A 22,826-nucleotide genomic window follows, 5' to 3' on the forward strand; every position below is an offset into this window, starting at 1 on the left:
TTTGTAATGAAATCCTCGACCGGCGCCAGGGTTTTGCCGATGGAATAGGGGGGTCGTGTAATGACAAATGCATAAAAACTAAGAAACTTTGTGTTATATATATATTTTTTGTGTATACTAACACGAGGCTTGCAACATTCATGGTGGTAAATAGATGATAGATATTATGAAAAACATAGCTGGGGGTGGCTTCCAAAATCTTTCACCTATACAAGTTAGGAAACTATTGTTTTGACAAGACATTGTCTTTACCTTAATTTGAAATTCAAACATTTTGTTCAATTTTTTCTGGGCCTCTGATTTTATGCTTGAAGTTGAGGCTTATTCTTTGTTTATAAGTTGTATCGATATCAATATGTTATTTTCCAGAAGAATATGCATTACATGTTGAAACCAAAATACTCAATTTCAGTTGGTGTGTATCTTATGGCCATTTGGAGTTTTTGTCATTTCGGTTTCTCTCAACGAGCATGATAGAAAGCACAACTCCTCTGACATTGCCAATAGTTTGATACCTTCACAATGTGCAAATGAATCCACAGAAGAATCTCCTGTGACTAAGGTTGATGAGAGGTAGAAACACTAGCCAAGATACACACATGTTTTTGAAGAATGATGGTAGTGGAAGTTCCAACTCCTTTGCTCAAGATTCAAAAATGTCTCAAGTGAATAAGTTTGATGGAAGACAAAACAAGCTCCCTAATCTCACCCTGAGACCTAAAACTTTATGCATGCACAAACATCTCCAAAGAGGCTGGCAGCGATGATAATTTGAAACTCCCCCATAGGTGATGCCAAGACACATCCTTAAGATATATCCGCTGGCCAAAATATGATGGTCCTTTCAAATTAAAACGATTATGTTGGAAATAAATCAGGCAAAATGAACTGCAGCTGAGCTAATTCCTTTCCCTCACTTTCTCTTCTCTTTCTTATGGCAGGTGGCACTCAGAGAGAGCAAGCTATCCAATTGTTAAACGACTGGATTAATTTAAGCAAATTTTGCCATGAATTTTGTCTATATAATGTCCTCTTTATTTGGTCGATCTAATGGACATCATCATCTTTGGATCAATCAAACCTGCTATGCCCCTTCAGCTTCAACTGAGATGATGAAGATATATAAATAGTGAGATATTTACTTATTTTTTCTTTTTTCATAAAAGAAATGTATTGGCATTTAGTTCAATTAAGTGGATTAAAAAAATTAAACTGTCTTTTCATATTAGTTGATGAAATTTGTACAGGGGTGCAGAAACACTGCCAAACCAATTGAATCCACCAACAAAAGCACAAAGCATTAGCCAAAGAAAATGGCCTTTCAACTACAACAAGAAGGAACAATAACACAATCAAGTCCACATCCATCACAAAAATCTCCAATATGCTTATAGTTTTGAGGGTTTCTGACCTGCCATTAGTCCTTTTTTGGGGGTTAGTGATCTGTCTCCATTTAGCCATGTCATTTGTTACACTAACGATGAAATGGCAAGGAACTAGATATTATCCACATCTTCTATCATGTAAACTAAATCGTGTTAATTAAGAACATATCTTAGGTTCTTTTTTTAATTAAACATATAAATTTGCAGATATTCAACTTAAGTATGTACATAAGGTTCCCTGTACTTAAATTTGCAGAACAGAACAACAATTGCTGTTGTGTTTACAAACAGCAAAGCAAACCCTAGTGTCATTACAGTCATGAAGATAAGGTTCCCTGGCAAACAACTCTTATGTTTTTTCGAATGGCTGAAAGACATTTGTCACCCCCTATCATTTTTCAAGTCCCCTTGCTAATTTATTTTCATGACTAGGAAGGCACTGAAGACTTGAATAATTGTGATGACGCGTGGCATGAAGCTTGCAAGGGCATTAAAAATGGTGGTGAAGCTTTAGGTAAGTGGCATTTTGTAGGTTTGTTATTAGATTACACTTATTGCTTCCTTACTCATTAAGTGATTGAATCATATTGTGTCCAGATACTATGTATTTGTTTGTGACGAAGAACAAGGGATGTGGCGAATCTTACATAGATAAACACATACGTTTGGTGCCATTGGTTATTGATGTTGGGAAGAGTTGATAGGAAACACACTGAATTAAAGTGTGTAAAATTCAAATCGTGTTATGGGAATTGGTAGATTCATGGTGGATTATGATTCATATTTGTGTTTCATCTCATCAAGAAAATCTCTCTACGCGTTTTCTTTTCTTTATATATATGAATGTATCTTGTGTAGACAATCTACCCTTCTATCAAATGTATCTTGGCACTCTTTTTTTTGTTGGTTGTATTTGATCAAGTTTTTAATTGCATCTAAAGATTAAAAAAAAAAGGAAAAATGATGTAAAATTATAACTAGGTCTATTGCAAAGTTTAGCAAAAAAAATTTAGTAACATTCAATTTTAATAAATATACAAATATTGTAATTAATTTAGCATATAAAAAGAAAATATGATCAAATATATGAATATAACTTAAATTTCATTGCATTATAGTATGCAAACGTTGGCATATGCGTCATGTTTTACATGTACATTTTAATATGTATCTATATGTAAATATTTGATAACTCTATAAAATTATACCATAGAAATGAAATGCATGTACATTTTTGTCTCCAAAACGCGTGTTAATTTCTACTGTGTTATAGGGTTATTGTTTGTGAAACTATTTTAATATATTTTAAATAAAATTTATCATAAATATTGTGTTATTCCTATATAAAAATCCTTACTTCTTGTATTTAAAATCATTTTAACAATACTTTAATAAATAAGTTAATTTAAATTTCATTTTTGTTTTTTTAAGGATTTCTTCACCCTATTTTTTTCTTTTTCCTTTTGTCCTTTTTCTCTCCCATTCTTAATTTCCCCCCTGCTTTTTAACTCAATATTAATTTAAATTCACTTTGAGATGAATCTGGCTTCATTTCAGGTAAGAAACATAACAAAACAAAAAAAAAAAAACGACTAACTTAAATAAGTAAATCAAAATAAACCAGTAAATTACGAGTACACCTTTTTCCCTCTATCTATTTAAGAACTTCCGCCTCTCGTCTCCATCTCCACCTCCACCTCCACCTCCACCTCCGACATCTCCTTTCCTTGCCATTCCTATTAAAATCTAATTTTGATCCTTTTTCTGCTCATCAAAATCTAATTTTGATCCTTTTCTGCTCATCAAAATCTAATTTTGAACGAGAATTTCATTGATCCACACGATTTCGATCTCATGGCGATCCCCCGGCGCCCTGACCTCCTCCTCCGACGCCTCTCCACCACCGCTGTCGTCTCCCATGCCCGCTCCTCCTCCGCCGCCTCCATCGCCGCGGTGGAAGAGACCCGAACCGTCCCCCAAATGCCGCACTTTGCCTACACTCCACCGTGCTACGACGGCCCGAGAGCGGCCGAAATCTTAAAGAAGCGCGCCGAGTTCCTCAGCCCCTCCATGTTCTACTTCTACAAGAACCCCGTTCGTGCTCTGTTCCTCCTTCTTCTTTTTTTTTTCGACTCGGCTTGTGATTTCGCTCGATCCAAAGATGCGATTTTGATTGCCGCAGTTGAACGTGGTGGCGGGGAAGATGCAGTACCTGTTCGACGAAGACGGGCGGCGCTACCTCGACGCCTTCGCCGGCATCGCCACAGTCGGCTGCGGCCACTGCCACCCGGAGGTGGTGAACGCCATCGTCGACCAGACGCAGCGGCTGCAGCACTCTTCCGTCGTCTACCTGAACCACGTCATCGCCGACTTCTCCGAGGCGTTGGCTTCCAAACTGCCCGGCGACCTCAAGGTCGACCAAGAAGAAAGAATCAAATCACGAACACATCCCATCATTTTCTTTTTTTTTTTTCAAATATAACCAAACTCTCAAGCAAATATTCAGGTCGCTTTCTTCACCAATTCCGGAACAGAAGCCAACGAGCTTGCGCTCATGATGGCTCGCCTCTACACTGGCTCCCACGATATCGTATCAGTAAGAAATGCTTACCATGGAAATGCATCTGGAACAATGGGCACCACTGCTCAATCCAACTGGAAGTTTAACGTTGTCCAGGTGAGAAATTTCCTCTACTTAATAACTCGAGATCCGATTCAATCCGATCCAATCGAATTCTGTTTTCCACCAGAGCGGAGTGCACCATGCAATGAACCCTGATCCCTACAGAGGAGCATTTGGCTCAGATGTAGACAAGTACGTGAGAGATGTGCAGGAAGTAATAGACTTTGGAACATCTGGTCATGTTGCAGGATTCATATCTGAAACTATACAGGTATTAATAAATTGGTATTCTTATTATCATCATCATCTTCTCGTATCCTCTTCAAATTATTGTTCTTGTTTGTTTAGTTTTTGTTTGATAATTATGGCCATGATGTTGATATCACTCCAAACTTTGGCTAAAGGATGATGATGATAGATACTGTTTTACTTAGTTGGGATCATCATTCATCAGGGTGTTGGGGGAATAGTGGAGTTGGCACAAGGCTACTTGCCTGCTGTGTACAAGATCATAAAGAAAGCTGGTGGAATCTGCATTGCAGATGAAGTGCAATCCGGGTTTGCAAGGATTGGAAGCCATTTTTGGGGGTTTGAGGCACATGGAGTTGTGCCTGATATTGTCACCATGGCAAAGGTGAAAAACAGTATCGAATAACAACTATTTGATATCGACTATATAGACGAGAAAAAACATTTTTTGTTGCTTGAAAATGTCTGATTCATGTGGGTTTTGAGCTCACCAGGGGATTGGGAATGGGATACCTCTGGGGGCAGTGGTCACCACGCCGGAAATAGCTCAAGTCTTGACCCGTAGCAACTACTTCAACACCTTTGGTGGGAATCCTGCTTGCACCGCAGGCGGCCTGGCTGTTCTTCGAGTCATTGAGAGGGAAAAGCTTCAGGAAAACGCATTCTGCGTGGGTTCTCATCTAAAGGGCCGACTCAAATCACTCCAAGAAAAGCATGAGAGTAATCACTAAAGAATCTACTTAGAATATATATAATTGAATTGAGTAATCTTGTTTCTTCAGGAATTTAGTGCTTACCTTTTCTTGTAGTTGTTGGTGATGTGAGAGGGAGGGGGTTGATGCTGGGAGTTGAGCTGGTGACTGACCGGGAAAAGAAAACTCCGGCGAGAGCTGAGATCCTGCATGCTATGGATCTGATGAAAGGCAAGTGAGATATTCTATCATTTAATCCTACCTTCACTCTCCTAAAATTCAAAAACCTTTTTTGCAGACATGGGAGTGTTGGTTGGCAAGGGTGGCCTTCATGGCAATGTGTTCAGAATCACACCCCCTCTATGCTTCACCAAAGAAGATGCTGGTAACTTAACAATTGCTTATACTTCTTTTTGTTCTAATCAATGTTTGATCTTTTAATGCTTTTCTTTTCTTCCATGATGCAGATTTCTTGGTGGAAGTGATGGACATTGCCTTGTCAAAGCTGTAAAGTTTCATCTCCTGGAAGCCAAAAGTTTTTGTGTTTCAGCAATGTTATCTATGCCTATCTTGTGTAATTGTGGACATGCAAGAATTTTACTACCAGTTTTAACTAAAATATTAAAGTTGGCAATCACAAAATCTGATTCAGGATGAGAATAGTTTATTCTTCTCCATTGATGATCCAACCCACAAGTATTTAAACGAGTAATGCCAAATATCGCAAATGATCCACATAGCATGAATCAATCACCGTATTCATATGGTAACAAAACCAAACCATAATCATAATCACACAAAGGAAATGTAAGCAGTAAAGATGCAATTTATTATGATGTTTCATCATGATTTACAGTTTATGATTAGCTCATAGCATCCACACTCACTGATGTCATCATGGTTAACTAAATTTCAGCACAACTTGACACCAGAGAAAATTATCATGCAAGTAGTGATCTAACAAGAGTGCAAAGATCTTAGTGATTGTTTGGGAAACAGTCAAGCTTAGAGGATATGTGAAACTACTGACGAGCCAAGTAAAGCTTACCAAAGACATGAAGAAAAGAAACAACTGCGACAAATCCAATACTCATGAAGAGAACAGTGTTGGGAGACATCTTGGCCCCTGTAGCATCATCAGTGTAGAACTGAAGCATGGTATTGGCACCACCAGCAGCTGCTGCTGCAGCAGCACCTCTACCACCTGTTCTACGCCTGCGCAAACTAGCAGTTGCTGCTGCACTGCCTCTGGCTGGTGCCCCGCCATTGGCGACCATATTGACTGTGCATAAATGATAGAAAACAAGCGAAAAACTGTTATTCAAAATAATCACTACTTACCTGATAATTAAAAGTATTCTTTAAAGATTGTGTATCAATTATCGGAATTTCCATTTTCATAAGAGAGCGTTTTAATTAACAACTGTGACAATTGAGAGAACCACAGACCCACTGAAATTATCATTACTGTTGACTTGTCTTTTGGGTTGAAATTCTGGCAAAAATTCATTTCCTGACAGATAAAATTATGCTTGAGTTGTCTAAGACAGACCTCTAAAAATGGTAGGAGATATTTCAAAAATACATCAGAATAGTCTGCTAATTGATGAGATGCAATTTCGTTATAGTCATGCTTTTCTTTTTCTTTTTCTTACAAAAAGAAGTGCAGTGAGTGTACCCAAGATAAATGACTTCCTCTCACTTTAGTACCGTTGGTATGTGTATGCTGCTAAAAGGTACATTATAATGTCCATCAATATATTACTTTTTTTAAATTGGCATATCCCGTCATTCGGACCGATTAATTATGGAAGTGGTCTATCCAGACAAGATATTTGTTAATCAGTGCACAAAAGGGACAATTATAGGTACCGCGAGCTGCAATTCATTTCTCCCTATCGCATTTACCTAAAATTGGTTCAGAGCATTACTTATAAATTCAAAGTGACTAATATATTGAAATTTAAGATGACTCATACAGAAAGCAATATTATCTAAAACAATATATATATATTTTTACCAACTTGGCTAAGCAAATAACGCCGCCAATAAATCATACAAGATCGATCTCCAAACAACCAACGCCAGTGCACAATTTCATCTTATTCGTCGCATTTCCCCCCTCAATGTACCAGGAGATTTTGCAGATCAGACTAGGCGTCTGGTATTATATCGGAGAAATCGATCCGAAGATCCTTTCTGCCCAAAGTTCGGGACTAAAAAACCTTACCAGAATAGGTAATCCATCGAAAATTGGTGGAATCAAGACAATCATCGAGATTTCGCATGGAAGGAAAAAAAGATTCAAAACAGAGTAAGATCAATGACGAGGTAGAAAGTACGCACGAGGATTGGAGAAAAATCGTACCTTGGGGTGCTTGAGTGTCTCAGAAACTTGGGTTACCCAGTACCGATGGCCGATCCATGCATATGCACTGAGTGTGTATTTGTTTGGGACATGAACTGAGTTGATTACGATGAAGAAGACGTAATAATATCCTCCTCACAAGTCACAAATGAATCCTCATAGGTGAATTCTATTTATTTTTATAGAAGAGTGTGTATTTATTCAACGAAGAAAATAAATATTAATTTATTTCCATTTTACCCTCCAAATTTTAACATTTATAAATAAATGTCCCATAATAATGATGCGCCTCGATTTACATTTGTAAATGCTTTGCTAGAAGATATGTTATCGAGTTGGTACGATATCCCATGAAAATTTTTCATCAATGATTCTGAGTTGGTACGATCTTCCACATTGTTTTCTTTCCAAATAAATAAAAACAAAAGGCCAAAATCATATTTACCTTTATAAATAATTTTTCAAATCATTGTTCATGCTTGGAGAAGAAACATTGCCTATATACTCAGAATCTAATTTTGTAGCCTTGATTTTGGTGTTATCATTGCTTATGCTTTGCTATCATCATATCTAAGCCATGTTAATTGCAACTATTTTGGATTGGCAAGTGTTAATCACATGCTATGGCAAAAAACAAATCTTTAGTAGAATTAATATATCAAGATTACTAATCACGATAAAAAAAACAAACAGAGGTGAGCTAATGGTAATAAATCACTTCCACAACTATTAACATATTGAGGTTTTACTTATCACATAGCACAGTGGATGACACTTTTAAAGGGTAATACTACAAAAGTTCTCTTTTAGCACATAGATCTCTTAAGCAGTGACTTGCCCCTTAAGGATTGTGCTCTTCGCTCTCACCGGGCTTCGTATTGCACAACTGCAAGATTCAGAAAAAAAAACAAAACATAAGAAAAGAAAAAAAAAAGATTCATGGAACCAGTTACAACAGAAAGAGAACAAGGAAATGTGTAAATAACAATAAATTTTATGAAGAAGATTAGAAAATCTCTTTGTATCTATCTGCCCTAATTTCAGGCTAGCTAAGGAAACAGTAGACTTTAAACTACATTCATTGAAGAATGGAATATTGATTCTCTATTTCTTCTGTAACTACTTTTACCCTAGCCGTTTGAACAGAATAATAACATGGTTTTCTCTTCTTTCCTGCTAGAAGACTTCCCTACGTGAATGAACTATCATCTAGTATTAGACTAGTGAAAATCAAATTTACAGATTGATTGCTTAAAAATCTAATCCAGTACACCCTATGCATCCCACCTAAAGTGCTAATAATGACTGAATAATCATATCATCCTAGATAAGAAACTCAAATATATGCAACAAGGAATATACTTTAGCAATGTATTTCCATAGCTCTAAGAATGTTGAAAAAGAATTTCAATATGGGCAAAAGTGAAAAGGGGAATTAAATGACAGTTGGAAAATCTATGCATTTGGTTTTTAATTTAAGTTCTCTTTTCACGGACTTAATTTAGTTTGTCAAAATCTATCTTGTTTTTCTTCCAGTTGACTCTTAAATTGTTATATTTGTTTTCTTTACACTAATTCAATAGAAGATCAAAAGAGAAATATCCACAACATCAGTAAAGGCAAATCCTCAAATGAAAACCAAATGAACCTCCGTGAAAAGAAGATTATGAATTAGGAGAAGTCATTTGCAAGTGGTTAAGTATTAAAACTGTAGGAAGATGTGTCAATCATATATAGAAGTTATTCACTCTTCCTACCATAACAATTAACAATCTATTACGCGCTTTGACAAAATTAAATATTAAAAACAAATCAGATAATACATACTTCTGCGAGTGCGCTTCTTGTAAAGGATACGATATCCACACTCCCTGCACTGTATGACATCCCCTGGCTTCAGGGTGTTCTCTGCTCCGCAATCTAAATTATAGCCATGCCAATTTTCATTGATAAACAGGAATATCAAAGTGATAAGAAGAATTCATTAATACACAAACTACATAAATCAAAGAACAGAACAATTTTCACCTCCACATATGTAACTAACAGGCTCAGGCTGCAAGGGATCCATGACACCAAGGACCAAAAGCTAGGTTCGCAATAAACACCTAATCACGGATTGGGATTTATGACAAAGTAGAAATAAAAGTTTGGAAAGTAGAGAAAAGCATACTGGGATAAAATCAAGAGAAGATAAAATTACAAGGATCACATACAAATAAACTTAAAAATCCCCCGCTAAGAAATAGATTTGCAATCATGTCTGAATCATTTTTTATTACTTCAAATAGATAATTCAAGAACAAGTTTAGGATTTATTCCAATAGAATTTTCAAGAAGAAAAACTTAACTATTCAAAAACGGGAAAAAAAAAACTAGCCAAATAGGCGTACTATACTGAATTATTATTTAATCAACTGAAGAATTTGAGAATGCCCGTTTTGCTCATTGCGCAATTGACTCTTCTCAGATTTGAAGCATTATATAATTTGCAGACAATAACAAGTTCGCACCTGATTCGGAAGTAATAATACATAAAGAAAAATTTTATTATGGTTGGTTGTGCGGATAAAATTGATCTATTGGCAGTTCATAAGTAGGCCGTGGAATGAAATATAAGAAAAAGGCACCATATTTGTACGATATATTATTTCAAGAAACACGCAGTTTTTAATTTAGTGGTATTTCGATATTCATCCAGAGCATACAAATACTAGAGATCACCTCAAGGGAGTAACACTGAAGCAATACTGCGTGATGTGTTCGGTTTTCCTTCTGAACTAAACAGCTAAAGCACTAATCTAACATAACTAAAAATATCCATCGGGAAGATACCAATAAATCAACTTGGAAAAAAACAAAAACCTCATAGAATACGAAGAAAATACAAATTATATCACCAAAAGCATCCAAATAAAAAAAAATCTGAAAACATCGTTAAGATCAAAAACCACAAACGGAAGGTAAAAGATCGAACCTTTGAAGGACGAATTCGTCGAGGAAAGAAGCACCCAAAACCCCCAGATGAACAAGAAGTATGAGATTGTTGGCAAGGGGAAGGCGGCCGGCGCTTTTATAGACGGCACCTTCGAAGGACGAATTCGTCGAAACCCTAGTTCGACAAGAAGTAAGAGATTGTCTGCGAGGGGAAGGCGGCCGGCGCTTTTATAGGCGGGAACCGACTCGGTTTGCCTCAAGATTCGTGCCGTGCTATCGCGATCGGAAAAAATGACTGTGTCCATATTTTAAAAATAAAATCTAAAAAATAATGTTACAGTAATATATAAAATAATAATTAGCAAAAATTGATATAAAGTTTGAATAATTAAATTCACCACAAGAAATTCCTTGGTAAATTATAAAGAATTATTAATAGATCAACAATTCCAAAAAAACCTCAACATAAAAGCTTTCCTGCGATGTAAATATGAATTCTTATTTTTCAATAAATGGCCACGCGCCCACCCAAAAATTCTTTTTTATTGTAAATTTATACAAACACCACGCAAGATTTGGATATTGCCACAAACTCGATCAGTTATGGCTGGTGATTCAAATGGCGAGAACAAGGCCTGGGAGTGAGCGTCCGCCGGCGTTGGGCCCGGCCTGACTCCGCCACACCGCCGATCCTCCCAGGCCGCCGCCGGAGCTGATCCCGGCCTCACTCGGCGGCGCCACCTCCTGTACCGTAACGGAGGTGTTGAAGTACTCCCGAAACCGGATGATGCGAGCGGCGGCGACGTCGACGGCCCAGGCGTGGACCCAGTATGCGTGCTTACCCTCCCACCCCTCCGCCACCACCCAGCGGCCGACCTCCGCCACTCGCCGCGGACGGAACCTGAAGTCGCGCGGGCCAGCTTCGCCCGTCAGCGTGCGCCGCATGTACTGGCACCGCCGCGGCCCGTGGAACCACCACTCCACGTCCTCCGCCAGCAGCCCCGCCGCCGCCGCGGCGTCTCCCCGCAACAGAGCCTCGTACAGCGACTCCACCACCGCCTTTGCCGTCGACGCCATCGATCGGTAGCCTCTCGATTCGAGTTACTCGCAATGTGATTCGAGCGATCGAGGTATGGAAATGGAATGGAGGGATTTGGGGGAAGCGAGTACTAAATTTATAGTGTGTTCTTCAGTGGGACGACAACAAATTTTTCTAGAACCACTAAAATTTATCACAAATTTTAACTTTACCCTATATTTTTAATACACTAGTTTACTGTGTAAAGTTGCTCTTAACTTATTAATAAATTTAAAACATTTTCTAAGATTCAATTGAGAAGATAAAAAGCGAGCCAAATCTTAACACAATATTTAATTGTAATAAATAAATTATTTAGCCTGAATTTCAATGGATCCAGCTTGTCGTTGTCTTTTAATAATTTTGAGTAATAAATTTATTAATCATGAAATCATTTATTTAATAAGGTGAGCTCTGGGCAACTAGTTAATTTGCCTTGCCCCGATCAGCGTGTGAATCAATGAGTTAGGTGTTGGATTCAATTGGCGTGAAGGGAAGCAAAAAAGTTAGGCTCGATAATTTGGAGGTGTTTTTTGATAAATTAGGCAAATATAATTTATCAAGATATTGGTGTGTTACAAATAATATTATCAATGATTTTTTTGGCACTTTCAAATACTACAAAAAAATAATATTATTAGTATTGACAGTATATTTTCACTAAGAGATTCAGATTAGGACAAGTCAAGATACCATTTGTCTCTTTTCTAGCTGCAGAACAGCTAATGGTTGAATAAACTATACGACCATTATCACTCGTGGTTGAATATTTAATGTGGGAATTGCTCAATCATTCAATTTCTCATTCGCGATTATACAATTAGAAATTGCATAATCATCAAAATGCCTTCCAAAAGCTTTTGATTTTATACTCTACGAAGGCATTTGAATAAAAAGAGATAAGTCCCAGGGCAATAGTGCAACGATATGACATCTGGATTATAACTCAAGGATCCACGGTTCGATCCCCAACTACGACATATTTACAAAAATTTTTCTCCAAATAGAAAACGCAATCAAAGGATGCTGGGCATCTGAATTGGCCGCCGTATGCGCTTCTTGATTTATCCTGGTGGTCGGTGAAAAATTTCCGTGGGACCGAACCGACCACACCCAAAAATGTGACTACTGGAATTATCTTTTTTTTTTTTTTTTTTTTGAATAAAGAGAGGTAAACTTGAAGGTGAATCCCTGTCAGAGCTTCAAGTAGATAACCGACAAGTTATAAAGGAAACTGGTAGGAATCCTTGTGCACCAACAAGGCAAGTCAAACAAGAACATGATTATAAAAAATTAATAAAAGAAATTGTTGTCTCTATCAACTCCAATTTAAAATGTTGCATTGGGTGTCACACCAATCTATTATCTATTACTCACTGCTGCATGGCGCGAGGTGTCTACTGGGGAGGAGCTAGGTGAGGACTCGGGCTTCTTCTCTCCATTCCCAGTTCCACCCGTCTCTCTTGGATTAAAATAAACAGATAAAATAAATCTTTCATGAGATCGAACATATCTGTAGCTTTCTAGAAGGCAGGGTATTGGCAATACTGACTCAGTGTCGACTCTTTCGAGTACTACTGATTAAATGTAGACACTGTTTACTTGGATGGAAACTGAGGATAAGATGGGGAGAAAAATCACATGTACAATTCCTTGATTCATATGCTCGTATCTACTATCCAAGTAACTGTAAGTCTCCAGTCTGAAGGTTAAGCAGTTGAATAGTTAGATGGCAAGAACAGACAGCAAGTCTTCTTTTGTGGGACAAATCTAGCGGATGCATTCTTCAAGCACTGTTCTGTCAATTTAAATGCTGAAACCATTGGAAATTATAACCATCCATCAAGTGAAATATCACCCCTCTTCTCAAGAATCAATATCAGGTTCAAGAAAAACTGATTTCGACTTGGCATCAAGAGGTGGCACAATGCAGCAAGCTATTCTGAACACATAGCCACTTCAGTACATTCATCGATGAGTTATTGCACAGAACTGGTCAGGTAATGCTGGTTTCTTGGCCGTTAATGGCTGCCCGCAAGGCCTTCCACACAGGAACCAACATTTTCAAGGGTGGTTGTAATTTCTGTACAAGGCTAATCAGCTTCAGAACCCAACAGACAATGATCAAATAGAGCCAAAGAAACTATAATGATAGGTTACCTGGAACACTAACATAAGCTCACCCTCATCACGAAGCAGCAGAGCCAAACTCCAGTAGCAAGTTACAGGGGTCACACATTCATTCAGCATGGAGCTTAGTATTTTGCTGATGGGGACAAAACGGCGAATAATCCTTCCACTATGAAAATATAAATATTTTGCTTTAGCACATAAATACATTCATTTAGAGGCATACTATCAGGATACGACCTGATAGAACTAGTAAACTAAAGATTCACCAAAGTGAGCATAAGCATGGTTACAATAAGCTACGAGGAATTGATTCATTACAATCATCTAAATTAGTAGAATGTACCAAGTCACACTTCAGGGTATTGTTGAAACTTTTACTTGCGTACAAAGTTTTTTTTATTAGCAATGTGAAAGCCTAAGTAAAGAAATAAAGATAACCATTTGGGAATTAATTCTTAATAACAATTCAAGCAGGAAAAATAGAGAATAAGCTAAGAGAATGGTTTTTTAGTGCTTTAACATTGATAAAGCAATACACTATATCGTATGTAAATTTAAAGAAGGGAGTTACAAGGAATACATAAAGACTTCATGAGTAATCAATCAACTATGACAATAAAAAAAACTGCTAGGAATGCTGGCTGATGTAATAGTCACGAAGGATCTAACTACTAAGTAGTAGATTTTGAAAATAAAAAACAAATTCCACAAAATGCCTATTACTTTATCAATATACATAGAGATATAAAATATGCAAGGAATGCACAAGTTCAAACATTAATGTCAGCATCCGCCATTTCATAACTTACCTCCAGTAATGAGTTTCAAGTTGCACACCAAATGCTGGCATAATCACCACCCTTTCTGGATAATGAAAAGGCATCAATCAGTGAAATTCCCAAGCCAAAAATTTGTTAGTTGATTCCCTAGCTCTAGTCACACATGCTACTATTTCTATATTAGTCCCAAACTAGATCATCTTCAACTTTATGAAATCTATTTGAAACTTCAGGTATACAAAGAAGGCACTAAAAATAGTTTTAAGAATCCCATTTGTCGTTGGTGCATATCAGCTAAATTTCTCTGATAAATATAAATTTTGCTAATAAAAATCAACTGATTATAGCATGATTTGAATTTTACCTTTCTTAACTGGGTTGTAGTGCAGAAACATGGCCAAGACAAAGCACACAAGAATGCTCCAAATGCTCCTGCTGATATCAACCTCCTGTTACAACATGTGGCAAGGCATTAGCAACGACAATTTTGCACCAATGCCATCTAACAATTATTTAATGAAATTTGTGTCATGAAATGGAAGAATTCCCCTGAAACATATGTATTGGTAAATAAAGTTGATGATACATTACAAAGAACATAACAAGCACAAAAATACCTTCATTGTAACAAAATATACATTAGTTCCCAGAAACACTGCAACCATGAAATAAAACAAGAAAGTCCCAAGTCTGCTCTTCTTCACTAAAATTTCATGAATGTCAAGATGTTGTGCTTTGCTATCATGATGATTATAGCTGTATTTGCTATGAAAAACTGGAACTTCAGACATCATATCCCAATCATCAAAAAACTGTGGGTATCTGAGGCAGGTTAATTGCAGCTTACCAACCAATCACATTTTACCTACATAATCAACAAAAAAATAAAAAGAACTATACTCAATCACAACTCCTAGTTCAAAGAAAAGAAAAACTAATAACCAATTATCAATACAAGAACATGGCATAGATATGATTCCTCAGATAATGCATTTGCAGGTCTAATCTTATGTGTAAGATCCTAGTTTTCTTGAAGTAATAATTTGAAATAACAAAAGTATTTAAGTAAAGCAAACTAGGCTCAGAAGTTTCATGAGACAAAATGGTGAAATCCCTAGAAACTAAACAAGGCGAACAAATGTGCAGTATAAAGTCAGTTTGAGAAAATGCTTAATAAAAACTGAACTATAATTGTGTGAAATTCAGACCAAAGAGAGATTTTTCAGAACAAGGGGCATGATAAACATACAACCATATCAGTACCATAGTCATATCGTGTGCATGTCAATAACCTCACGAGTGTACATACTAAATAACTCATTTTAGGTAGTTAAAAAGGTGTATGCCTCTATACAGTCACGTCAATAAAAAACTGTATGCCTGCTCTATATTGTCCATCTTATGCACAATATAAATGCAGATTGTTTGTCAGCACAAATTAAGCATAATAACACCAAAACCAGTGTGTCATGGTATATGGTACACATGATACAGCCATATCAGAACCCTGTCATCATCATGTGCATGCCAACAAATTCCCCACAAGTGCACATACTAAATAACTCATTTCAAATAGTTAATATTAGATTGAGTCCGATGTGTTACAAGTGCTTACACATTTCATAAATGTGCACAGTGGAAGAAATATTAATAATCACATCTAATTATTACAACACTCGCTACACACATACAAGAATACAACAAGTACAAGACATAATTGGAAAATAAAATTTTAAAAAATAACAATTATTCTAAGTATACCTGACGGATGTCGTGGAACGGGATTGACATCAATCAAGCAGCTCTATTAAAACTTGACATCAAGCTCTCGTCTAGACGGCTTTCCAAAATCACGAATCGTGTCACCGTCTTCGGTACTAATCAACAATCAACTAATATTGATACGATAAAAAATCCTAATATCAAAAAACACACACAACAACACACGTCGCATTCATTTTTTAGGATTTTCTAACTATCACCGGCAATCGTATTCTTGACCTAAACTCTAGTGGTCAACCCTTGCCCACCGGCTGGAACCCTTTCCAGCGAAGATGGAAGATACTCCGATAGCTTCACAAGCTTCCAGCAGCAAACCTCGACTGCAATCCGGCAGCAACTCTGACAGCGATTTCACAGGTCGCCGGCCTTGGACGGCGATCTCTGACAGCAACTTCACAGGTCACCGGCCACACAAGGCAAGCGCCGGCAGCTTCAATCAACCAGCTGTGAACAGCAAGCTAGAGCTCCGGCAGCGGCTCAATCAACCGGCTGTGGACAGCAAGCTCCGGCGGTTCCACAAACCGCCGGCCGTGATCCACACTAGCTGCCGGAGCGCGGATAATCCGATCGGGAAGGGAGGAGAAAGGCTGCCCTCGCGTTTCTCTCTTCCGGCGGTCGGCAACAGCCGCGTGGCCAAAGGAAAGCCGGCGCCGCTCGGAAGAAACCGCGGCTGAGAAAAGGAAAGCCGCGATCAGGTGTGGAAGGCCGGCGGCGCACGCGATTTTTCCACCCGGCCACAACGCCGCTATCGGGAGAGCAGCCACCGAGAAGGAAAACCCGCGATTTTTCTCAGCGGGTGAATCGAAGGAGAAGACGGCCGGTTTAGGGTTTTGCCCATTTGCTAGTGTAGTAACCCGGATTGGACCGGTAATGGTAGCAATCGGGTTGGATTGGATGTAAGTTTGGAGGGTTATGATTTATCTTAATCATTAAAATTTAATATCAATCGTTCATTATTTTTTTAATATTATATGAACATATAATATTCTTTATTAGTTCAGATCCAATCCAAAATTCATATGTTAATTAATTCGATTCAAAATTAAATCAAATTAATTTAATTTAATTCAAAATTAAATTATTTAATTCAATAATAAAAATATTTTTAATTAGAATTAAATTAATTTTATTTATTTATTTTTATAAGTTAAAATTCATCATCGCTTCGAATCTATCAAAATATCTTCTATTAAAACTAAGTCAATTTAATTCATTTAGACGAAATCTATCATCTTCTGCAAGAAAGTGGAATCCACCACCTTAGCGGTCCCACATAGTCGATCCCATGACCATCTATGAGGAGGTAAATCGAGAAACTACAGTTGATCACGACGTAGGAGGGTATTATTGCCTATCTTCGTCAGGATTCAAACCCTTGCCCTCTTCTGTAACTTTGCTACATCGTAACCAACTCAGCTATGCCCGGGGGTAAATATATCATCATCTTTGCTTCTCAATTTAATGAGATTTTATCTCTCAATTTAAGAATATAATTTTTAAATTCATTTTAAATCTTTAAAAAAAATTATAATGCATGTGACTCACTCTAGCAATGTCATCTTTAAAGTCCCTGGAGCATAGTGTCATGGTAGGATATCCAGGTTGTCACTCAGGCACACAGTTTGATCCCCAATTACGACGTATTTGTAGGAATTTTTCTCTAAATAGGGAGCGCAATCAAATAATGTTGGGCATCTGGACTGACTGTATATTTCTCGATTTATCCTGATGATCAATGGGAAACTTCCGTGGAAGTGGACCGATATCGTCGTGCTCTTCTACATGGCACAAAAGTCTTGCTTACCAGCTAAGTATCGCATTGCATCGGTCGATTAAAGCCCAACAGATATCATTGTTGGCCCATTTAATAGTTGGACGGCCCGTTGTAGTCAGTCATGGGGCCCGGTTGTAATGTGCTCCTCGGTGGATATAAGCTATTTATCACCCGGAGATGAGAGTGCTCGCGAATCCTCTTTTCCGCACAAAGATACATCTTTTATAGCCCTCGTCTGCGCCTGCCTCCTTTTTGCCTTGCCCCTCCGCCGCCATTTATGGGCAAGGCCCTGCCGCCCCCGGCGAGTCTAGAGAGGTACGCCCGCGTCGTGGCCGAGAGGATACGAAGATCCAAGGTCGCCAAGCCGGACCTTAAGTGTCTGTCTTCGGTCAAAGAGGAGGCCGCTGCCATTGCCGCCTCTTCTAGAGGTCTCCGACGGGGGATGGACGAACGGAAGATGCAGGAGGGTCGCTTCCCTCTGAAGGACGTCGTAGCGGACTGCACCAGGCGGTGGTTTCAGGACACGCTCAAGGAGGCCAAGGCTGGGGATGCTGCGATGCAGGTTCTGGTTGGTCAGATGTACCAGAGCGGCTACGGAGTCTCAAAGAACGAGCAAAAGGTGAGGACTTTCATTTCATAATCTATATCTGCTCATCGTTTCCATGTGTAGATTGAGACATTTAGTGGGAAAGGGCGGAAAGGGTGTTGCTTCTCTTACTTGTGATGCTTGTTTTCTGGGAAACAGCGTTTCTCCTGCATTGACTAGTCCAAATTGCACGTGTTCCTTCCCTTCTCTTCGATTCCTTTCAGCCCCTCGCGAAGCTATCCAGACAAACAATGTGTTTGACTCCTACGGATTTGCTGATTTGAGGAAGTTACTGATCTTAATTGAAAAGGTCTCATCTTTAGTGCTATCTTCAAATCTTCATGCTTTTCAGAAGAATGAATTTGTTTCTGAACAATACCTACCAACACACCAAAGATAACATTGATACGGATGGTTGCTCTTAAACCAATTATATCTCTTATATCATCTGTTCAAATAATGATATCTTGGATTAAAAATAAGCATTTTCATTTCTGGGATCTCAAAACGAGAGTTGATGGACATGAAATTGCTGTAAGAGTTTTAGATATGTTGGATCTATTATTCCATGATAAAGAGATACTGTCAAAGAAAGCATTAATAGGGTACTGAATTGTTGGAGAGAACTCTGGAGTCTTATATGAACAACATGTGCCCTTAGTATAAAAGAGAAAAAAACAAATTATAGGATTATGGTACAATCTCCTATAGTTGAAGTAGGGAAACATCACACGCAAAAGGTTGATTTAGCATAGATGAAATATTGAGATTGATATGTGAACTTACTAGAAAGGATATAATTAAACAATTAGGTGTAGCTCCAAGAATTGATAAAATGAAAGCAATAAAATGAGATGCTACAAACATGTTCAAAATTGATTACTAGACTTTGAATTAGAAGAGTTGAATCGGTTAGAAGGAAAGGTATAAGGGGATGGAGAGAGAAACATTAGTCAATATAATATAAAATAACTTAACTTATTTGAATATTACTATTACTATAGCCTTGCATGGTGTTCAATGAGGAATAAGATTCATGTGCCAAGTCCAAGTCGGGACATTTTAATCATTTCTTTAAAGCATTCCACATTCCAAGTTGCTACTCTAATTTTATAATCATGTAATAATTTCCTTTTTTTCATAGACTCAACAATGCTGAAACTTTTGTTATTTTGCATCACATGAGGGATTAGCATTATAATAAGTTTGATTACTCATGTTCATGTTATTGTTTACATAGCCTTACATTGACTATTGAGAGCATAAAACGGCCCTCTACCTTTTTCAGCAATGTTGGGGCTAGCATTAGAGATGTTGCATACATTTTTAATTTCCTGTATGCTTATCGCCACAATCTCATGTTTGTTTAGGCATATCAAAGCTTTATTTTTTGTTGTGAGTATCTCATTTGATTTGGTTCTCCTTCACAACCATAGAAGTTTTGCAAGTTTAATTTGTAGTTACCCAGTATAGAAAAGTTATTTCTTTGGCCTGAAATTCTCATTGTGATTTATTGACGTGTGAGCCTATTGAAATTTCAGAATGTGCTATTTAGCTATTTAAAAGAAGGCATGTGAGACTTTGCTTAACATTTGTTTGTTGGTGTCCATCTTCACATCTGTTGAAGTTGTGCAATTTTAAGTAACTATACGGAAGCTCATGACTTTATCTTCATGAAAAAGGTGATGTGACAATAGATATTGCAATTTGTCTTCCCTTTTCACGTGAAGTTTAAAAGATTATAGAAAGTTTAACACTATTGTCAGTCAAGGTGTCTTGGATAATCTTATGGATTAAACGCATGTAGTTCATGCACAACAAAATCTTCCAAGATTTGTAGGCGAGAAGTTGCATATGGAAGATAGAGCTATTTGCATCTGAAGAGCAAGTCAAACAAGGGTGTTGCTGATCAAAATCCCACCTAAGAATGACAAGGGTTTCATAGGAACTGATTGTAAACAGTAGGATGCTACATTCTAACAAAAAAGAATTTTAATTGTATTTGATATCACATCATTATTTCATGTTCTATAATTCGTAAGATGTTTCAGCTTTTTGTGATTAGTAACTGAAATGATAAAAATTAAAAAGGACTTGTCTAGTTAGAAGTTGAAAAGGAATCTCATAGAATAAAAAATTCTCTAAAAAAGATTGATCACATTTAGGTTAATATTTATCTTTAAAATGCTAAGCAAATGCAAGTATATTCCATTCGGTCAAGGTTGTTGAGGCCTAGATTCTATATGATAAGGAGGCATAAGATGGGACTGTAGGTTTGTGAGTACCTACCCAGTCCATTCAGTAGGCCTGGCCAGCCAACCTATTCAGTGCATACATCTTATTTATCTTTATTTATACTTGAAATGATAAAGAATATTATATTTACTAGAGATTGAATAATCATTGCATTTCTCAAACTTGAATGATAACATCCAAACGTTGAAATAAGATAATTGTTGAAATTACCCATTCCATTCCCACCTACCAAACTTGCCTAAGAGTGTAAGATTATAAGAGGTAGATTCCCTGAAAAATCCATTATTTTGAAAGGTTACACAATATGTATGAATTTGTGTTTTCCTGAATTCTTTCCCTGACAAATTCTTTAATTTTCTCTTGGCATCTGCAGGCAAATGCTTGGATTTCAAAAGCATCAAAGTATCGGAGTTCAGTTTGGAAGGTTAGCGACAAACAGCCAGGTGATACTCTAATTGGGATGGGATCTATCACCTATGATATATAATATTTAGGGTGTTGCTCAGCTGTTATATTTCTCAGGTTATAATGCCAGTGACTCAGATTCAGATGAGGAGAAGATTAACATCAAATCATCAGCAGAATGGCCTGGTTCATAAGGTGAGTTATTCTTATGTTCTGTTTTGGTAAATTTTTAAACTTGATCCTAGATGATTGATGCTTTATCAAGGCAATAAGGCAAAAGAAATAAGTAGCCATGGATTACTATTATTTTATTTTTGCATCTCAAATAATTGATAGTGCAATATATTAGATATTTAAGGCGCTGTTAAAATTGAATGGCAAAAGTGATTTACTGCTAATCTTGAACTATCTTTCACATATCTAGTTCTTTTGATTCCTGTTAATTCCATTTTTATTAATTCATTGATCATGACGCATGACAAGGAACACAAACTTGTCTTTCTGTTCTAATCTTGTTCATGTGAAATTTCCTGCACGATGTTAAATATACCACAAAATTAAATAGTCTAGTGCAAGAAGATATTCTTTTAGAATTTTAGGCCTTCATTTTTAAGTTGTTTCGTCATGTGCCTTAGTCTAGCTTGAGATGACAGGACAAGGAAGATTGCTCTCCTGGAGATGCTTAACCCTGAAGTTTAAGAATGAATTAGAGGTTTATTTCTCGAATGTGGATTTTATATTGTCAATATTTAGTTCCATAATCTTTGTGATTTGGGGTTGTTGTGCAAATTGGTTTGGGGTAAATCTTACAGTAGGTGTTAAGAGGAAAAGGAGAGGCAAGAGCTTACCTTATGGCATTGCCACTGCTGGAGTGACATTAGTCATTGTTCCGAAGAAGCCTTTTGACTTTCAAGGGTTTCACTCAACATTGACATTTATGCGGAACTAAAGTTTTGCCCTCGCGGAGTGAAGAGGCTTCATCACCTGGAGTAGTCATGAGTAGGACAGTTACAAAGCTGTGGAGTTAGATCATTCATGTGGAGAATGGATCACAAGGCCGAGGAGAGGAGATCAATCGGTTAGAGGGTGGAACGTGAGGATGGATTATGACTGGCACAACTCAAGATTTTAATCCATGCTTGGGTATACGTTATGGATAGCAAGTGAATCACTTTCAAGAGTATAAAATTAGTTACACCTTGACTACTAAGGGAGAAACTCTTATATCCACAGTTATTGTAATCAGACTGGACATACCGCTGGTTGAAGCTCTAGGTAACTAGTTCACTGGATTGACAAATAGTTTGCATGTTGACCCAAGCATTGATTCTATCAAACTTACCATTTAGATTGATCTGGATAAACCAAAAAGATCATATATTTGTCAGAGAAAATTTATTTTAATCATATCCAACACTGAAATTTACTTTGTACATATTCGTAACCTATTTAGTTATGAAAGTAACTGCATTCCTCTATACATATTTCTTGAAAAGCTTCAATGTTGACCCCAAGGCTTATTTTGATTTCTTGCAACTCTCTGCAGATTCGCTGTCAGTGCATCAACACCCAACTATTTTTGATTCCCAAGGATTGCATGGTAGATTTCCAAGAATAAATCTTGTTCAAGTTGTGCAACTTCTTCTCCCAGTCTTTTCATTTAGGACTAGTTGTTGTAATTGTAAATGAGTTATATCTGGATATATTGATCCTTTCAATTGTGTGATTTTTTTTTTATTACGAAAGAAATTGTGATTTTTGATAACACACTTTTCTGGA

The 22,826-nt window shown here is 37.3% G+C and overlaps 6 protein-coding genes across 6 annotated transcripts; 2 read left to right on the forward strand and 4 right to left on the reverse strand.

Moving 5' to 3' along the window:
• Positions 1–3,131: 3,131 nt before the first annotated feature.
• LOC141824577 (alanine--glyoxylate aminotransferase 2 homolog 3, mitochondrial-like) lies at positions 3,132–5,547 on the forward strand. The gene is made up of 9 exons (XM_074711883.1): positions 3,132–3,479; positions 3,568–3,798; positions 3,892–4,062; positions 4,136–4,279; positions 4,463–4,642; positions 4,752–4,977; positions 5,067–5,180; positions 5,248–5,334; positions 5,417–5,547. The coding sequence occupies exons 1-9, from the start codon at positions 3,240–3,242 to the stop codon at positions 5,458–5,460; spliced, it is 1,437 nt and encodes a 478-aa protein (XP_074567984.1). The 5' UTR covers positions 3,132–3,239; the 3' UTR covers positions 5,461–5,547.
• A 424-nt stretch (positions 5,548–5,971) lies between these two features.
• On the reverse strand, positions 5,972–6,226 carry LOC141825525 (protein transport protein Sec61 subunit beta-like). The gene has a single exon (XM_074712903.1). It carries the CDS (start codon positions 6,224–6,226, stop codon positions 5,972–5,974), a length of 255 nt encoding a protein of 84 aa, XP_074569004.1.
• Positions 6,227–7,988: 1,762 nt separating this feature from the next.
• On the reverse strand, positions 7,989–10,436 carry LOC141825509 (DNA-directed RNA polymerases II, IV and V subunit 12). Its single transcript, XM_074712893.1, has 4 exons — positions 10,295–10,436; positions 9,346–9,425; positions 9,145–9,237; positions 7,989–8,203 (listed from the first exon to the last, which is right to left on the reverse strand). Exons 2-4 carry the CDS (start codon positions 9,386–9,388, stop codon positions 8,181–8,183), a joined length of 159 nt encoding a protein of 52 aa, XP_074568994.1. The 5' UTR covers positions 9,389–9,425; positions 10,295–10,436; the 3' UTR covers positions 7,989–8,180.
• Positions 10,437–10,869: 433 nt separating this feature from the next.
• LOC141822872 (senescence associated gene 20-like) lies at positions 10,870–11,331 on the reverse strand. Its single transcript, XM_074710178.1, has one exon. It carries the CDS (start codon positions 11,329–11,331, stop codon positions 10,870–10,872), a length of 462 nt encoding a protein of 153 aa, XP_074566279.1.
• Positions 11,332–12,852: 1,521 nt separating this feature from the next.
• On the reverse strand, positions 12,853–16,843 carry LOC141824663 (uncharacterized). The gene is made up of 6 exons (XM_074711989.1): positions 16,006–16,843; positions 14,862–15,109; positions 14,609–14,693; positions 14,275–14,329; positions 13,493–13,631; positions 12,853–13,415 (listed from the first exon to the last, which is right to left on the reverse strand). Exons 2-6 carry the CDS (start codon positions 15,036–15,038, stop codon positions 13,329–13,331), a joined length of 543 nt encoding a protein of 180 aa, XP_074568090.1. The 5' UTR covers positions 15,039–15,109; positions 16,006–16,843; the 3' UTR covers positions 12,853–13,328.
• Positions 16,844–18,012: 1,169 nt separating this feature from the next.
• LOC141824626 (uncharacterized) lies at positions 18,013–22,812 on the forward strand. Its single transcript, XM_074711946.1, has 4 exons — positions 18,013–18,419; positions 21,016–21,085; positions 21,165–21,242; positions 22,594–22,812. Exons 1-3 carry the CDS (start codon positions 18,078–18,080, stop codon positions 21,239–21,241), a joined length of 489 nt encoding a protein of 162 aa, XP_074568047.1. The 5' UTR covers positions 18,013–18,077; the 3' UTR covers position 21,242; positions 22,594–22,812.
• Positions 22,813–22,826: the final 14 nt, after the last annotated feature.

This window comes from Curcuma longa, chromosome 3 (assembly GCF_044706935.1).
Source record: "Curcuma longa cultivar G26 ecotype Majalengka, Jawa Barat chromosome 3, ITB_CL_G26_1.1, whole genome shotgun sequence".
Taxonomy (NCBI): Eukaryota; Viridiplantae; Streptophyta; class Magnoliopsida; order Zingiberales; family Zingiberaceae; genus Curcuma; species Curcuma longa.

What these genes read in the sequence shown, in the direction of transcription:
- LOC141824577 (XM_074711883.1), top strand. Translation starts at nt 3,240, where the DNA reads ATGGCGATCCCCCGGCGCCCTGACCTCCTCCTCCGACGCCTCTCCACC. An exon ending in GGAAGTTTAACGTTGTCCAG is followed by an intron (nt 4,063 to 4,135) that starts GTGAGAAATTTC and finishes GTTTTCCACCAG; the next exon opens with AGCGGAGTGCACCATGCAAT. An exon ending in ACTCCAAGAAAAGCATGAGA is followed by an intron (nt 4,978 to 5,066) that starts GTAATCACTAAA and finishes CTTTTCTTGTAG; the next exon opens with TTGTTGGTGATGTGAGAGGG.
- LOC141825525 (XM_074712903.1), bottom strand. Translation starts at nt 6,226, where the DNA reads ATGGTCGCCAATGGCGGGGCACCAGCCAGAGGCAGTGCAGCAGCAACT.
- LOC141825509 (XM_074712893.1), bottom strand. Translation starts at nt 9,388, where the DNA reads ATGGATCCCTTGCAGCCTGAGCCTGTTAGTTACATATGTGGAG. An exon ending in TGTTAGTTACATATGTGGAG is followed by an intron (nt 9,238 to 9,345) that starts GTGAAAATTGTT and finishes GCTATAATTTAG; the next exon opens with ATTGCGGAGCAGAGAACACC. An exon ending in CAAGAAGCGCACTCGCAGAA is followed by an intron (nt 8,204 to 9,144) that starts GTATGTATTATC and finishes TGAATCTTGCAG; the next exon opens with TTGTGCAATACGAAGCCCGG.
- LOC141822872 (XM_074710178.1), bottom strand. Translation starts at nt 11,331, where the DNA reads ATGGCGTCGACGGCAAAGGCGGTGGTGGAGTCGCTGTACGAGGCTCTG.
- LOC141824663 (XM_074711989.1), bottom strand. Translation starts at nt 15,038, where the DNA reads ATGATGTCTGAAGTTCCAGTTTTTCATAGCAAATACAGCTATAATCAT. An exon ending in CTACAACCCAGTTAAGAAAG is followed by an intron (nt 14,330 to 14,608) that starts GTAAAATTCAAA and finishes TTCATTATCCAG; the next exon opens with AAAGGGTGGTGATTATGCCA. An exon ending in CTTGAAACTCATTACTGGAG is followed by an intron (nt 13,632 to 14,274) that starts GTAAGTTATGAA and finishes ATATTTTCATAG; the next exon opens with TGGAAGGATTATTCGCCGTT.
- LOC141824626 (XM_074711946.1), top strand. Translation starts at nt 18,078, where the DNA reads ATGGGCAAGGCCCTGCCGCCCCCGGCGAGTCTAGAGAGGTACGCCCGC. An exon ending in TCTCAAAGAACGAGCAAAAG is followed by an intron (nt 18,420 to 21,015) that starts GTGAGGACTTTC and finishes TGGCATCTGCAG; the next exon opens with GCAAATGCTTGGATTTCAAA. An exon ending in GGTTAGCGACAAACAGCCAG is followed by an intron (nt 21,086 to 21,164) that starts GTGATACTCTAA and finishes TATATTTCTCAG; the next exon opens with GTTATAATGCCAGTGACTCA.